This window comes from Alexandromys fortis, unplaced genomic scaffold (assembly GCF_014885135.2).
Source record: "Alexandromys fortis isolate MF-2015 unplaced genomic scaffold, M_Fortis_MF-2015_v1.1 scaffold_29, whole genome shotgun sequence".
Classification (NCBI taxonomy): domain Eukaryota; kingdom Metazoa; phylum Chordata; class Mammalia; order Rodentia; family Cricetidae; genus Alexandromys; species Alexandromys fortis.
The window spans coordinates 2,343,846-2,357,330 of record NW_026067891.1 but is presented as its reverse complement, the minus strand read 5'-3'; the positions used below and the strand labels follow the sequence as shown (position 1 = coordinate 2,357,330).

The 13,485-nt window shown below is 50.1% G+C and overlaps 1 protein-coding gene across 1 annotated transcript in view; it reads right to left on the bottom strand.

The window, feature by feature from the left end:
• Window positions 1-298: 298 nt before the first annotated feature.
• The window catches only part of Nsg2 (neuronal vesicle trafficking associated 2), a 52,058-nt gene continuing 38,871 nt past the window's right edge, over window positions 299-13,485 (bottom strand). Inside the window, exons 4-5 of the mRNA XM_050137396.1 lie at window positions 4,495-4,605; window positions 299-2,104 (exon numbers count right to left, since the gene is read on the bottom strand). Of these exons, the coding sequence (XP_049993353.1) occupies window positions 1,913-2,104; window positions 4,495-4,605 (303 nt within the window). The 3' untranslated portion in view covers window positions 299-1,912. The remainder of the gene's footprint in view (window positions 2,105-4,494; window positions 4,606-13,485) is intronic.

The following is a 13,485-nucleotide window of genomic DNA, read 5'->3' as shown; positions in this document are numbered from 1 at the left end:
TCTGCCTCTTGGTGTTACATGCTCCGTATCATGTCACACTTCAACATCCTATTAGCTCCTTAGCAACACATCTGGACCTCTGCCCGGTGAGGACCTAGTGCCATATGACACCATTTTTAGGATCTTAAGGCAATGGTTACTTTAAGGTGGAGATCCCCCAACCCGTGCCCCCTGTGCCTTCTCCCACCTAACAGGGCACTCTGCTCCTGGCCTCCCAATCCCCTCTCCTGTACCCCCAGCCTCTCCATCAGGCTCTGAGGAGAAGGAGAAGCTGTAAAGGACAGTCAAGACGCTCAGACACATCTATGTTTATTTTTTTTTTCCTGTCAGAAAATCTCAAGAATTACACCAAAAAATACTTCAGCCTCTGCTACCTACTGACAAAAATACACCACAAAATTATAAAGCGCTCTGTGGTTTTGCTAGGGACAATTTGTTGATCCGCTTCAGATGACGAATGAATTTACAGGTGACTCAAGGTGATGGGAGGACGGGCGGGGGGGGGGGGGGGGAGGAGGGAGGACAAATCAGATGAGCGTGTTTGGCAGGATAGCTTGAGCTACGCTACTCCTGTTACCCAGCTGCTGTGTAAAATGATTTCAGCAATAAAGCAAGCCACAAAAAGCACTCTTACATGGCCTGTTGGAGAGGCACTGGGAAACAGAAACACACGTCAAATGAACAATTCTCCTGGCCAGTTCTGGTCCTCTTGGGCCTAGAGCCAGCACCTCCGCGGAAAAGGGCCTTCCTGGAATTCTCCTGAGAAGCAAGAGGCTCCTGCTAGCATGCCCTGTGCCCTGGAATGGGAAGCCTAAGAATGCTGGCCACGCCCCCCCTGCTCCCCCCAACCCTCATCGGTGTTTCTGGAACCCAGCTTGGGAGTTTGGGTGCACATCCTCTGTCAACACAACGAAGTGAGCCAAAGACAGCCACCTTCTCCAGCTTCTTTCCGAAATGACCTGCCACCATTGCAGGCCCAATCTTCAGATTTCCTCCTGGCTGTCTCTTGGATTTCCTGGCTAGGCTCCCATGGTCGCTGCTGCCGTCATGAGCATGTTGGGGAAGAGCGAACATGTGAGACCTGGGTGCCTGAGCTTCTAGCTGGGCCCAGGGGAGACCACCTGTGTCCTTGCCACCCCTCTTCCTTTCTCTCCTTTTCCACCCCTGCCATCTTGAGAACACAGGCAGCGTCTAGGGATATACCTAGAAAAATAAAAGAAAGACAACATCTACCCACGCCTGTGTTTGCCGATTCACAACAGCTGCCCTGTGAGCGACCGGAGCCTAGGTCCCGTGGGCTGCCCTGGGTGGGGCATGGATGCCTCCCCGTGGCTTTGTGCTCCTCTTGCAAACTCACCACTAAGTGGTACTCTAGGCATTCCTGGTCTAGAAACGCCAGCATCACCTTTCTCTCCAATTCAGCCTTCTCTGCCATACTGTGCTCCTCACCTGCAGACCATAGGCAAACCAAACGGCCCACCCTTTGCCACACTGAAGCCACCGGTGCCTTGTCTAAGAAGCCCAGAGAGGCTGCGCTCTTTCCTGCCCTGCTGTGTCTTCCATACAGAGCCTGTTTCATTGTCTCTGGCTCCCCTTCCTGGCTCTAAATTATCCTAACAAAGAATAAGCGGGGGCTTTGAACGTGTCTTACATGGGAACAATCAACACGAAACATGCCTTTGTACACGAGCCTGACTTGGGTACGAAGGAACAATACGAAAGGACAAAAGGAAAGATTGATTCAGACGACTCCAGTGCACAATATTTTCAGGGGGTTCTCCCCAGACCCCATCCTGCCCCGCCCCCACCCCGTACCCCAGCAGTACAGTGTTGTCTTGTAGCTTCAGCTTTGCCTAGCCAGTCGGGGGTTCCCCTCTCCACCCACCACCCCCATCCAGGCTGAGGCGGGCCTCTAATGGCCCTGGGTCTTGGGCGGCTTGGGCTCGTGGATGACGGCGGCTGCCGACAACCACGGCCCGATGGCCCGGGCAGTGCTCTGCTTGGCCACACTGTAGTGGCTGATGACTGTGTAGAAGCGGCTCCTGGAGCTGGGGTCCTGGGCTGAGTAGTAAGCGTCCAGCGAGGCCGGGATACAGCGCTTGTGCTGGGGAAGAAAGAGATACGAGTCAAGAGTAGCCGGGTGGGCTGCTGGCACCCACGGACCCACAGACCCACGGAGACACTGCTGCCCTGCGCCGGAGTTTCAGGTTCATCCGGCTGTCAGTCACACCACAAGAGACAGTGTTCCTGGGCTTGGCCTCAGCAGACCTTCCCCAATTATACCATTGCCGCCTTCAGAGCAGGGGAGATACACCTACTGGTACTGAGGTAAGATCAGACTCATCTGCTTGATGACCATACGGCAATAGTAGTTCTTGGTAGCAGGACATCAGGTCCTCTTACCTGGTCCCAGTGACTGTCTGAGCCACTGTCCAGAGATAATGACAGTTTCCCGTCCTTTGTTTAATATATGCATTTCTTTTCTCTTATCAAGGTTGTTGGTTCCTAACATTAGTATGAATTTGCATTATGCATTTGTATTATTCCACCCTCTATAGGATAATCATAAAATACTACCAGTTTTAGCACTCATAGTAAATTGTGAATTGAACGGATGTTGCTATGTCTTAATGCCCTGGGCATTTTCAACTGTCTGATGGTACTCATGTGTACCTAGATAATTCTGTTTCTCTATCTAACACAGTAGCCAATAAATTGCATAAAATGGTCACTGTTACAAAGTAGGCCTTGTTCCAGGCAGTTTTGGCCAACTGTAGGCCCGTGTAGAGTCCTGACAACCGAAAGATCAGATGTTCTAAAAGGCCCTCTGCCCTCATGATGGCTCCAGCCTCTGCAGGGTTCTCCTGTCGTCCCCACAGTGAGCCGAGGAGCAGCCACACAAGCTAGGGAGATTCTGCAGGCAGTGGCTATTTGAAATATACTAGCTTTCTTGGCTGAGTCTCTCCACTTGATACAGAACTAGGTTCTTTGCTTAGCTTGTTTTCAATCTGCTGGGTTTGCTTTTTCTTATTTATTCATCAAACAAGTCAACAATTTATATATTTTAAGGAAAATATACAGTGAGCTAATTCTGCATGAATATTGCATCCCTCCTTGACTCCTTCCTCCTCTCTGAGTATCCATATTTGATATTTTAAATGTTTATCTTTTTAGAATTTAGAAATAAGCCTCTTTCACCTCCCCACTTCCACGCACAGGGAGAACTTTCTTCCTTTGTTTGCTAATATTATCTTGGAGGGGAATCGATGTCACGAAGCAGACAGCCTTTTCTCGCTGTCATACTTCTGAAGGGTCGCCTTGTGTGGAGAAAGCAGGGTCTATTCAGCTGTCTCCGATGCTTGCTGTCACTGTCTCCGCTCCTTCAGCACCTCAGCTTTTATCCAGCAGGAGCATCACTCCATGGAGACACACAGCGGCACCAAAAGACACACGCTCTCAAGTTGGAACGGCTCTCATTTGATCCCCCACTTTGGAACAGCTTCCTAGCTGTGAGGCATTGGGAAACCCTCTTAACTAAATACCCCCAATTTCTGTTACTTCTTATGGAAAACAGGGACAAAAATAATCCCATTTTCAGAACAGTTGTGTGGCTTCGTAGAGATGATGTTTATGGAAATTTCTAGTGAATAGCCTGACAGAAAATAAGTACTCAGTAAACGGTGATTATAAAAATTAACACTGCCAGGCAGTGGTAAATCCCAGCACTTGGGAGGCAGAGGCAGATGGATCTCTGTGAGTTCGAGGCCAACCAGGTCTAAAAAGCAAGTTTCAGAACAGCCAGGACTGTTACACAGAGAAACCAAAAAAAAAAAAAATTAATAAATAAAACAACAAACAAACAAAAACCAAGAAAAAATACATCAGCACCTTTTGGTGATTTAAAACAGCTAACTTTATTGCAACTCATATGTATTGAATCCCTTACCCCATAGGCTTGTTTTACTTATTATTTATTTTTGTGCTAAACGATTTGACTGTTTGGGCTTACATAATTCTCCAAAGGAATAAGAAGAGCCCTAGGTCACCCAACGCTTTGAAGGAAGGAGGGCAACTAAAGCAATGGTCAGGAGGAAAAGGACCCAGAGGACCAAGGGTCTGGACACAGGCTGGGAGGAAAGCTCAGAAGCGCTCTGCCTCGTGTCTCGTCAGGGACACCCTGAGGTAAGGAATCAGCAAGCTGCTCAGAAGATCTACGTGAAGTGGACAGCGAGCCAGTGTCAAGTGTCGGTGGCCATCCTTCACTGCTCATGCGCAGTCTGGAGGTGGCTCACTTCCTGACCTCGCTAGAGCGCTGTGGGGCCTGTGTCTGAGACTGATCCTTCAGGAAACCAAGATCAACTCCCTTTCAGCTGTGCTGCAGTCCTTGGGGAGAGTGCTATACCCAAATATGGCCACCAGGGAAGAGACGACTTTGCTAATGTCTCCGGCTATTGCCAGTCACCTAGGGCTGCGCACCTGCCCCAAGCCCCTTACCTTATAGACAAATCCCTCAGGACAGCTGTGGTCATAGGTGAAGGCTTTGTAAACCACCAGGAACACGATGCAGGCGAGGAAAGCAAGGGCCAAGCTGACAAGAATGGTGACCTGAAAGAAGACAGAACTGAGCGTCACACAGACTTGGCGCATGCGCTTTCAGGCCACAATGCAGCCTTTGGCACCTGGAGCCAAGAGGCTGGCTGGTACGTAGGGAACGGGAGGGGCCAAGCACCCAGGGAATTGAATATGTCTTGGCTTTGTCACTAATTAGAATTTAGCATAGCCCTGTGAAAACTTGCCCTTCAGGAGCTTGATTCTCCCTCCTAGGAGAATCCAGGAAGTTCTTTCTTAACTCTATATATGCTTTCCCGCTATTCTGTTACATATCCTGTTAACACCAGGGTGGGGGCGTGGTTAGGCCATCACATCCCGGGCTTCCTGCTTTCCTTCACCACCCCAACCCTAGGGTCAGCACGGTGTTCTAATGTCAGGCACCAGTTGCTGGCTTTGCCTCTGCTTGGACCCCTGGCACCATCTTCAATGCGCCCCATCCACTGTTCTCCCACTCCAACTTCCTTCCCGCTGCCGGAAACGGCAGCTCCACACGGTCAGTAGTGAACACACACCTTCCGGTCACGCTTAACTATGTCCCCCTATACTGCACATCAGCTCGTCAGGGAAATCCGCCTTGATATGAACTCACAACCTGACCCCTTTTGACCGCTTCAGTCATTCCCGGAGTGTCTGAAGCCATGCCTCCTCTCCCCGGCAGTACTGACAACAGCCTTTAAAACTGTAAAGGTTTTCTATAGCATGGTTGACACACAGCTATAAGAAGACTTGGAAATTTTAAGTTTTTCTACCCCCAAAAGCATGTGATCATTACCAAACTACCAGCTCAGTGTAAAGGATCGACACCTGGCGGTGAGCGACAAGCAAGTGTTTGTTTAGTACCTGCGATGCCAAACCGAAGCAACGCCAGGACTCACTGGAAAGGAGGAAATGGTTAATTTACAAGCTCACACTGTGTCCATCACACCGCATGTGTACAAAAGGAAAGGCACCCCTCCCCCGTGATACTGGGGTCTGCCGAGTTCTTGTCAAAATTTGGGAGTGTGTATTATTGTTAAATGCTAGCCAATTGAATCAGTTGGCCTAGAAATTGGGCACAGTTCCACACAGGAAGAGAAAGTTCCTTTTGATCTAGGAGAAAATTAAATCAATGTGTTTATTTTTTGGGGGGTCCTCAATCCCACATTTCACCCTAAGATATGGGGACAACCATAGGAGGAGACAGGAATCTGCAATGCTCCAAATGAGGGGAGTTGCTTGAAGACCCCTTTAAATACCGGATGGGAGGAGTTTGGAAAGGGAAAGACAGTGAGGAGAGAATCAGGCTGAATCCTTGGGTGAACACAGTCCACAAGAGATTTCTCCACTCGCATGGGTGTGAAATCTCATTTTAAGTTATTGTGGAAGCATTGTGCTCTCCTGGTTACTCATTCCGTTACCCGAGGCCTCTGCTGAAGTCTACTGCACACGCGTCAGCTCCCAGGCAGGGTTAGGCTGACCATGCAGGAGGATGAGACGATGTGAGATCTGACTCGGGTTCTTCAGCAGAGCATAGAGCTGAAAAGCTGCAGAAGCCCACGGAAACAGAACCTGGAGAGATGCTATGCTCCCCCAAATTAATATTAACTTATTAGGAAAGCAGGGCACTCAGGATCACCACTCACCAGTCCCAAGAACTCAAAAGTGCTGGCCAGAGAGTGTCTGCATTACAGATGTATAGAAACTAAAAAAAATTCCACATTGTCCAAGACTCGAAAGACAGAAACAGTCCAGGATAACCAAATATCATCTTATCAGCTTCCATATTTAATGATTCCACATTAATGGGTTCAATTAACTAGAAACCAAAAAATTTGTGGAAAAGTAAAATTTTCTCTACTGAACACACCAGTTTTTTTTTTAAATCATGCTCCCCATATAAGGATATATAGCTATTACTAACATGGATTTATATTGGACTACTTTATAAGAACTTCAGAGGAGAGCTAACACCCACAGAAGATGTACAAAGGTCATATGCAAATGCACGGGAGGGAATCGCACATCAGAGGAGTTTGGTACCCCAGGGGGTCCTGTGTCCAGGCACCCCCTGATCTTGATAGATGGTGTATATTCACATAATACCACTCAGTCATAAGAGGAATAAAATACGTGTTGACAGATGTAGACAGACCTCAAAACCATCACACCGAATGAAAGAAGTCATGTCTAAAAGGTCACCATGAAATACCGAGAATAGATTAAACTGTAGCGACAGAAAACACATTGCCAGGGGCTTGCACACACACGCGTTGGTGGGGGGCAGTGGGGGATGACTGATAATGGATACCAGGTTCCTTCTAAGTGATGAAAATGTTTTGAAATTAGACAAGGATGATGGTCACAGTGCTGTAAATATTCTAAATGTCATTGAATAGTTTGTTTTAAAGTGACTAATTTTACAGTGTGCAAATTTTTACCTCGGGTTTGAAATGCTAGAACTAAGGGAGCATGCAGACTCCGGGGTGGGAGCCATTCCTGTACCTGGTGACTCCATCAGAGAGCTCTAAAATGCTGCTAGCATCCCCGCAGGCCCAGCTAAGAAGGCTGCCCACGTTCTGGATGCAAAGAGTTATCTGTGCAGTATCTGTGGCAACCACATGGCTGGGGATGTCATGCATGCAAAGGAGAGAGCAATGGCCCACAGGCCCACCTAGCCAATATCAGCAGTTACAGGCAGCTCGAGGGGGCCCTGGGAAATTCCCCCATCCCAGTAACCACGTGTGATCTCAGCCTCTGACTGAGCTGAACCCCAGCCTTTTGGCAAACCTAGCAACAGGGCAAAATGTCTAAAGACAGTCTTGGTCCCAGGGAACATCCGTTTAGGGTGGGTGCTCCCACCCCAGGGGTCTCTAGCAGGTTACAGAAGGGTGCCCAGCCTGCTCACCCAGGGTTAGCCTCCCCAGACATGGCAGGGCTCACCCAGGGTTAGCCTCCCCAGACACAGCAGAGCTCTCCCGTTCCTAACCTTCTCTGAGAGAAGCAGGTGTGATTCACCAAGGTCACCAAGGCCGACTGTGTGACAGAGAGGCTTTCAGAAAATGTCACCGGGAAAAGAGGAGAGAGGAAGGAGGTGGTTTTAAGTCTACGGCTAGGAGCATCTGAGGGACCTGAGGATGCTAACATCCAGGTTTCCCTTTCCTGTGACGCCTAACTTAATGGACAAGGAGCAAATGGGCCCAGTTTTCAACCTTCCAGTGGACTGTAAGGTACACCCGTGGGAAGACTGGCCCCTCCGGTAAACTGTTTGGATTTGGATCTCAAGCTGGCTGCACATGTTATCGTCACGTGACAAGTGTTTTAAAGAAGCCCCATCTCCTGGCTCCACCTGGGTGATACCTCAGACTCTCTGGGGTAGAGTCCAGGCTACAAGGATGTCTGAAGTCCCCAGCTCCTTAGAGCAGGCAGGGAGACAGGCATTGTGTGTAGAGCTTGGATAGGGCGGCTTGTGGGAATGCTGAGTGGAGGCTGGGGAGTAGCCTGGTTGTGTGTGCGATTCTGCCCATCAGGGTAGCTCATGTTGGGGATAAATGGAGGGCGTGCTGTCTGAAAGCCTTTGCTCTTCTCCTAAAGTTTAGTAGGGCTTTCTCTGTGACTGAGGCTGCCAGTACAAGGGGCTCTGGGACTAGCCTGTGGTAGGGGATGTGACATTATGGGCAACTCCAGAGAACCAAGTGGGAGGGCAGAAGGCTCTCAGTAGAGGACCGTGCATTTCCCAGAGGGCAGCTGGAGAAGGTCTAGGCCGTCCTGGATGCATGGAAGGTTTGACTCAGAGGAGGCAAAGAAAGAAGAGGCCTGGAGCGGAGGGGTGGGGAGTGGACATACTCAGCACGGAGCCTTAACTCAAGGGTGGCATGGAACTATTGACAGTTTTACTCAAGCAAGTGACTGGATCAAGATTAGGCTTTGGCAGGGCTGGAGGCAGGGAGGCCAGTGAGAAGGCTGGTCATTAGGGGAGATCTCAAATGTTGAACTAGCCTGGGCAGGAGAGTGGAATGAGTTGATTCTGAGACTTGCTTAGTACCTAGGGATTTCTGACTTGGCTTGCAGTGAGAGTTTCAGGCAGACAGAGACCTGGTTGCCCTGGGCCAACCTCTCCCTTTCTAGAAGATCTGTGGAATTCAGAGGCCTCCAGAACCTGGAGCCTGTAGCTAAGTCCCCCCATGGAAAGGTGAGCCTCGGCCTGCAGGGAAGGACCTTCCGTTTCTCCACACACCATCATGCTCTGAGCATAGAAACTGGGCTCCATGTCAGGATTTCCCGACTCACTTTATGGCCCCTGGTTCCTGGAATTTAACGATCTGGGACTAGCAGTGAATTACACGTTTCTCGCGCTAGATTCAGCGCGTTGTGTGACGTGATCGTTACCACCTGCCAACACCTGTCCCTCTCTTCTGTTCATTTCCTCACTCCCTGACTTCCTCATCACAAACAGACTTCGGCTCTGAGCCAAACGCCATGAGGCAGGCAGGCAGGCTACGAGGACAGTGCAGCGAGCAGTCAGGTATCAGCTCAGCCCCTGACTGAATAACCTCCCAGCATGCCACAGGGCAGGGTATGGGGTAGAGAAAATGGAGGATGGGGTGGGCTGGAAGGAGCCAGACAGAGCATTCCAGACTGCCCAGAGAGTCTGCAAAGAGCTTGGGGGCCCAGAGGGCCTGGAAAGAGATACCTTGTGACAGGAGGGCTATAGGAAACATTGCTGAGGTGACAGGGACCAGGGCCACGAAGCCCTGGAGGCCCATGCCATCCCAGCCAGGAGAAAGTACCGCTCTGAGACTTTCCACAGATCTCCGGCCCCTCCCCCACCCACCAGCCAGAGTCAGACACCCAGCCTCCCAGCTGCTTCCTTGCAGAAAAGAGCCCTTCCACCATTATGTGTGCTCAGCAGAGCGGACAAGGCCCTGACACAACCTGCCTCCTTTCCTCTGTCTGGTCACCAGTTCTTACCTCCGAACTCACTAACTTCTTAGTCTATCCCAGATGCCCCAGATCAAGGAGAAACCATCCATCCCCCAATTTCCCCTCAAGTTCTCAGGCAACACTAGCCCCTCCGCATCCACTCCTGCTCTCTGAGATGCTTCTGTATCAGAAAGAATCTGTCCGTCTGTTGTCCCCCTTGGGAGGCAGCGTGGGTCAGCTCTCACTTCCGGAGTTGGGTTCTGTTTGATTGATGGCCCCTGAGGTAGAAGCTACTCTATCTTCATCTTTCAGACCAGACTAGGCACAGAGAGGTCACGCACTTTCCCCAAGGATGCACAGCTCACTAGGCAGTGTACTCCCAGGAGCTGAACTATGGGTCGTGCCACCCGGGTGCTGGTCTGCTCTGCTCCGCAGAAAGCGTGGCCTGAGCACATGTTCATCTACTGCATGCTGGCTTGAAGCTCAGGTCAGAGGTAGTTCTGTACTTGGGGCAGATGGCGTTAAATGTGCAGACAAGGGTCTTGCCCCGTGGGCTCCAGCTTTGATCCCCGTGGAAACTTTCCTCCTCCACAAGAGGAGGTGTGTGTGTGTGGGGGGGGGTCGGTTAGATGGTGCATGTGAATCCCTGGAGCAGGGAGGGGACTGGATCCTGAAATGCACGCCCAAATCTCCTGCTATAAATGGTACCTTGTTTGGAAGGATGGGCGTGGCAGGTCTTGAGGTGAGATTCTTGTGGCTAACCCAGGTGGGTATTACAGTCCAGGAAACATTGCTTTATTGAAGAAACATAGTCTATAGGGCATTTTCTTAACTAGTGATGGGTGGGGAGGGCCTTGTGGCTAACCCAGTTGAGTATTGCAGTCCAGGAAACATGGCTTTCTTGGAGACACATATGAAGAGAGACATGCAGAGGAATGGGAGGCCCTGGAGGGAGCCCCAGGAGCTAGGCCAGGTGGAGGGAAGACTTTTTAGAGGACTGTGCTGGCTAGCTTCATGTTAACTTGAAACAGGCTAGAGTCACTGGGGAAAAGGGAGCCTTAATTAAGAAAGTGCCTCCGTAAGATCGGGCTGCAGGCAAAAGTCTATCGGGCATTTTCTTAACTAGTGCTGGATGGGGGAGGGCCCAGCCCAGCCCACTGTGGGTGCTGTCATCCCTGAGCTGGTGGTCCTGGGCTCTGTAAGAGAAAAGGCTGAGCAAGCCGTGAGGAGCAGGTCAGTAAGCAGCACCCCTCCATGGGCCCCTTCACCTGATCCTGCCTCCAGGTTCCCACCCTGACTTCTTTCAGGGAAATGTGGAAGTGTAAGCCAAATGACCCTTTTCTGCACTCGGTTGCTTTGATCATGGCGTTTCATCACATCAATGGTAACCATGACTAAGATAGGGCCTGACCACATGTTGGTTTTGAACTTCTGTAACTGTGAGAGAATGAAGCTCTGCTGTGTTAAACCACAGGGTTTATGGCCCATCTATCAGGACAGCTCCAGGGAAATAATAGTGTCCTCCAGTAGTGCCCAGCATGGGAGCTACAAGAGCTTTTTCTCCACACCACCCTCCAAGCTCCTCACTACTTCAAAAGACCCGGATACTCAGGAGGATGGCGGTTTGTCACCATGTATGGTGTGCCAGGTCATTCTCCTCATCCCCACCCCCACCCTCACACTCTTAAGCCTTGAGGCCCAACATAATACACATCACCTTCTCTTGCTATGTGTATGTGGTGTGTATGTGTGTGGTGTACTGTAAGCATCCTGACACCACTTCACAACCCATTTCCTTGTGACACAATTCTGTACTGTGTGTGTGTGTGTGTGTGTGTGTGTGTGTGTGTGTGAGAGAGAGAGAGAGAGAGAGAGAGAGAGAGAGAGAGATACACAGAGAGACAGACCCAGACTCCTCAGTCCCCTCTCTGCAGTCCCAGCTTCTAGCTCCGTGGAGAGGAGATGCCATGCGCAGAGCATATTCCCCACCTTACAGCTGTGTCCTTGTTTTTGACACAAAGCCCTCTCTGCTGTGACGTCTCACATTCCCTCTGACTGTCATCTGTCTGTCTGTCTGTCTGTCTGTTAGCAGAGCCTCCCCATGTAGCTTCAGTTGATCCAAAATTTACACTGTAGCTCAGACTGAACTCAAACTCACCCTCCTGCCCCTGCTTCTGACTGCCCAGATCACAGGCATCTGCTGTTATGCTGGCTTCGGGCCCCCATTTCGTTGTTCCCCAGCCTCCAGGGAGGCAGGAAGGGAAGGAGGGCCTGGCAGTAAGTCAGTACACTCTCGAGATGGCATGAAGACCCCACGAGGTGATGTCTCCAAACTCGGTGGCTCTGACTGACTGCTCAATGATGCACACATCTCTGTGTCAGGGGACATGCATGTGCTCTCCCCTTTAAGCCTCATGCTGGGTTTCTGCCTGGTTTAAGTTCCTGTTCTGACTTCCTTTGATGATAAACTGTGATGGGGAAGTATAAATTAAATAAGCCCTTTCCTCCCCAAATTCTTTGGTCATGGTGCTTCACCACAGCAATCCTAATCCTAACTAGGACACCTGTTGCCAACGCTGACTACCTTGTAGACAGGAATGGCTGCTCACCATTCTGGGAATTAAAGGGACATGTGCTCCAGCCTTGCTGGCTCCGGAGCCTCCACCGACTTGCCTAACAACCCTGCAGTTCTGTTAGTTAGGATTTGGAACGGAAACTAAATCTCCAAATCAATTTTGCCGACCCGGTTTTTTAAAAATCAAATTTTCTGCCAAGAAAGGGTATTGAAGAATGAAAGTGGCTGAAATAAAACAAGGTCTTTGGACTGCAGAAATTGTTCTCATCCATGGAGAGGAGAACATTGGCTGCACAGGACCAGCAAGATGGCTGGGTGCAGGAAGACAACCGTGCACCTCCACGAGAGGAAGGTTTCACTGCCCCCTCACACTTGCACAAGCGCTGAAAGATGAGCCCAGACCTTAAAAGCCACCTGCCTGGCTTTGGCATGAAGCGGTGCGTGCTCAAAAGGGGCATCTAAGGGAATACATCAGAATGATCTCTGTAGGATATAAAGGACAGAAATGCCAGCCCTAAAATGACGAGACAGGTCTGGAGTAAGTACCTAGGGGAAGGTCCTGTCCACTGCCCATCAGTCTGTCCACGTCTTCAGTTGGAGCCACTTCCTAAGCAGGGAATTGGCTTTGTGTCCCTTCCCAAGATTCCATTGGCAAGGTTTAGGGCACCATTATAAATTATTAAGCATGATAAAGGTTTTTTTTAGTTTTATTTATTTTTTTTCACACGTGTGTGTTTGTTTGTTACATGTTCTGTGTGCAGGTGCCCACTGAAGCCAGAAGAGGGTGTTGGAACCTTGGGACGGCTATAAAAGGTGGTTTGTGGGATGTACACTATGGGTGCTGGGAACTGAACCTGAACCCATTGCAAGAATGGAGAATGAATGCTCTCAACCGCAGAGCCATCTCTCCAGCCCCGAGAGGCAACTGTTTAATGATTCGTAAGTCCGTCATATCAGGTAAGCCCTAGCATTTCTTCCAAACCAAAGTGCTATGTCATCATGATGTTTGACCAGCTTCCCGCAGAGCCCCCGTCAAACCCATTACAGAAGATCTCTCTCCGGGGCCCCAGTGAAATCTGTTAAGTAAATTGCCTTTTGAAGGTAGAAGAAAATGAAACATCTGTGGCCCTCAGACTTCACACAAGCAATGCTTGGAGGATCTCTTTCAGAACTCAGGGGGAAATTCCCCATGGGCGGAGAACGGCGTGAAAGCGTGGCCCCGCGGCACAGGACCAGGAATTCATGAATATTTGTGGCATCCTTGAAAGGGAAAAGACACTGTTTAGAGTGGAGTGTTCCAAAGCAACCACTCATTCCCCAATTTAAAGTGCTACTGGCGTAATGATTACAAAGGGGGCGGGCGGGCCCTCTGCAGCTCAGAGAGAAATCTCTGGCTTCGT